At 42.1% G+C, this 3,197-nt stretch overlaps 1 protein-coding gene across 1 annotated transcript in view; it reads left to right on the top strand.

The window, feature by feature from the left end:
• Positions 1-3,197, top strand: part of LOC101864208 (nesprin-1) — a gene marked incomplete in the record, with an annotated part of 244,542 nt that overhangs the window by 125,262 nt on the left and 116,083 nt on the right. Inside the window, 1 exon segment of the mRNA XM_005093370.3 lies at positions 2,612-2,764. Coding sequence (XP_005093427.3) covers positions 2,612-2,764 — 153 coding nt within the window.

Consider the following 3,197-nt stretch of genomic DNA (forward strand, 5'->3'; position numbering starts at 1 on the left):
TCTCTCTCTCCCTCTCCCTCTCCCTCTCTCTGCCTCTCTCTCCCTCCCTCTCTGCCCTTCTCCCCTCACTTCTATTTGATTTGCTATTTACCTGTATATCTGTCTGTCGTTCTGTTCGTATTTATATATCTGTTGTGGAGCCGATAACGTTGTTTTGAAGGAAACAAATCCTTCATCAAAGAAACGCGAGGCTTATGAAGCAACAGATGTTTATGTAATCTTCAAATATATCCTCTGATATTAAATCAGAACCCATTTTTGACAACAGATGTTTATGTAATCTTACAATCTATCTTCTGATATTAAATCGGAACCCATTCTTGACCTGTGGCCACCCCTTCTCATGACTACCAGTTGACGGGTGCTGGTCAAGAGGTTTTGCCTGGGCAGTGGTGGCGATCTGGGTAGGCTCAAGGCGGGGATCGATATATCGGTTTGTGGGAGGTTAAAGCAGATGGGGGAGGAGAGCGGGGTGTTATAGATTTTTCAAGGTTACGGTTGTACTGGAGTTATCAAGGCCATTGACGCTAGTGTGGGCGCAAACTTTTGTGCCAGGTCGATGTCTGCCAAGGGAAGGTTGTGGCTTTGGAAGAGATGGAAAGAAGGCGGGGGCCGGAGGGTTCTCAAGGTCAAGAATATACAGGTTTGTTTTGCAGTTATGGGCTTTTACCCTGATGCAGAATTTTGAACGAAAATTTCAACTAAATATTTCAGTCATTAGAAAGTTACAGATGGTTGGTGCATTTTTTTCTTTGAAAATTTATTTGGTCGTTTTTCCTTCTTTTTTTCTGTTTTTGTTTTGTTTTTTGAGGGGGTTTTTGTTGGGGTTTTTTTTGTTTTGTTTGTTGTTGTTGTTGTTGGGTTGTTTTTTTGGTTGTTGTTGGGGTTTTTTTAGGGGGGGGGGTGCAACAGTGGGGTGTGGTGCAGAAAAGGGTGTCAGTGACCAGACATATGTGTGTGTCCGATATTCTCTTATTCTGTCCTCTCAGACAGTCGATTTCCCTGGTGTTCAAGTGCATTGAAATGTCGTGTCTGTTTTCAGTAGGGTCATAGATGTCTGCAGAAGTTGTACTGTAGGAGATGTACGCCGTTGTCGATGCTATTTAGATCATTTAGGAGGCGGGCTTCGATAATGCATGTCAGGGCTAACCAAAGTTGAGAGGGAGGGATACAGCATCCAAACAGAAAGACTTAAAGATACCCGCTTTTAAGTTTTCCCCATACTGGAATTGAACTTGGGTCTTTTGTGTGTCTTTGCGAAGTGCACGCCGGTCTAAAATATGCTGAAAACGAGCTGGCTAACGAAAATATAAAAGGGAATACGTTTTCGATCGTTGCAAGTCATCGTTGTACAATTTCCTACGTCAACATTGATAAGAAAGTTGATGGAGTCATTGTTTTGGGTTTTGAATATCCCCAGTGTGTACGTTTGTGTAAATTTTGATTTTGTGTTCAAATGGCATAAATACGTCAGCTTCACCTTTCTCCCCCCGTACTGTCAGGTACACAAGGCAGAGAGAAGTCGTCAGTCGACACCACTTTTGTCTGTCCGTAGCCACTTCCATCTAGCTTTGACACATCCAAGCCCTGGGTGATTGCCTCATCTCTAATCATACTCTTGTAATTGCCAGTTTGTCTACCTGCTCTTCTTTTTCTATTTGGGCTCATGTACCATGTATGATAACGCAGACTTGTCTCAGACATTCTCTAAACATGTCCTACATACCTCTATCTTCTCCATTTATGAATACGTCATCTGGTTTTACGCGAAGCAGTTTGGCACATGTTAATCTCAACATCTTTCAAAGTATTGGTATATCTAAGCGCTATGAGAAATAGACAGAACCAGTGTGCCCAGAAGATAGCTCTAAAATGCTACCCGCCGACACTTTGCCTTTGTGTGTTGTTCGTTTTGGCTTTCTTTTCTTAGACGTCTTGTTCAACCAAATGTCTGATTTCTCTCGTGACCCGTTCCTTGATTTTATAATCGAAAGATAAAAATCTTTGTCAGTATTGTTACTTAATCCTCTCCCCTGAGAAAAAAACCCTTGTAATAAAGCGTTTGATGATTTGGCGTAGACATGGCCTAATGGCGTGTATATTGTTGGTTTTCCAATTAAAGAAACGCTTTGATCTTCTCTCCAAAAAGATTGTTTGAAGGAAAATCTTGGCCAGTCACGCACCATTGCTGTGCACATTTTTCCTTTTACGCTTGTATCTGTACCTTGTGGTGTTTGGACGGTGTCACCGAAGCCCTTGTATATTTTCCCAAGCCGCTTTATTACTCTCATCAGAGATGAAAAGTCCGAATTTCTGTAACTGTCCGCGTTTAGCCCGACATCAGACATTTATATACTTATTTATACATTTATTTAAGTCTCTTTGTGCATATTATCGTGTTGCACTTTGTTCAAAAATAGCCTTGATACAAAATGTATTGAACAATTTGATCCGTAGATTTAGAGTCCCAGCGCGTGCATATCCGTGGGGGTGCGAAAAGTTCAACGCCACAATGTCGACTTTATTTTTCTGTACAATATTTTATGTATCTATACTGTCATCTATAGATATAGTGTAATATTTCTACATGTTCTTTTCTTTCCCTATCTAGGCTTTGCTACTGGAATTTGAGGAGTTCAAGCCACAGTTGGATGCTCTACGTACCAAGGGAGGGGAGATAATCCGGCATAGTTCAGACCCGGAGGAGAAGCAGACGGTGCAGAAGACACTTGCTGACGTCAACAGGCAGTGGCTCTCTCTGCAGGTATGCTCGTTTTTGTTTGCACCCTCTTGACATTTTCTTTCTTGGGAAGTCAGAATTTAGTTGGTGGGGGCTTTGGTGTGGCTTGCTCCTACCGTTGTATCAAACATAACAAAGCACCATCGTATAAGCAACCTCGCTCAATTGTTTGCTGCAACGTGATCTGCTAGATCAGGAGATCAGTCTCTTATCAGAACAATTAAAAATGAAGGTCAAAAACTCGCTAGGAGCTAGTTTTCTCATCTAGGTCTAGCTTTCTCTATCTGGAACTCCCTCCAACAGCATTTGAGGGACCCAAAGTCGGAGGCAACATTTGTAATTAATTTAAAAACATACCTCATGAAAGAAATGCCATCGTGATAGTTATTGCTTGGTGGTGGTCAGCACCCTTTTCTGCAGCGATGGGGAGTTTTACAGCAATTACGCCCCCCCCCCT

The sequence above is a fragment of the Aplysia californica genome, unplaced genomic scaffold, assembly GCF_000002075.1.
Source record: "Aplysia californica isolate F4 #8 unplaced genomic scaffold, AplCal3.0 scaffold00062, whole genome shotgun sequence".
Classification (NCBI taxonomy): domain Eukaryota; kingdom Metazoa; phylum Mollusca; class Gastropoda; order Aplysiida; family Aplysiidae; genus Aplysia; species Aplysia californica.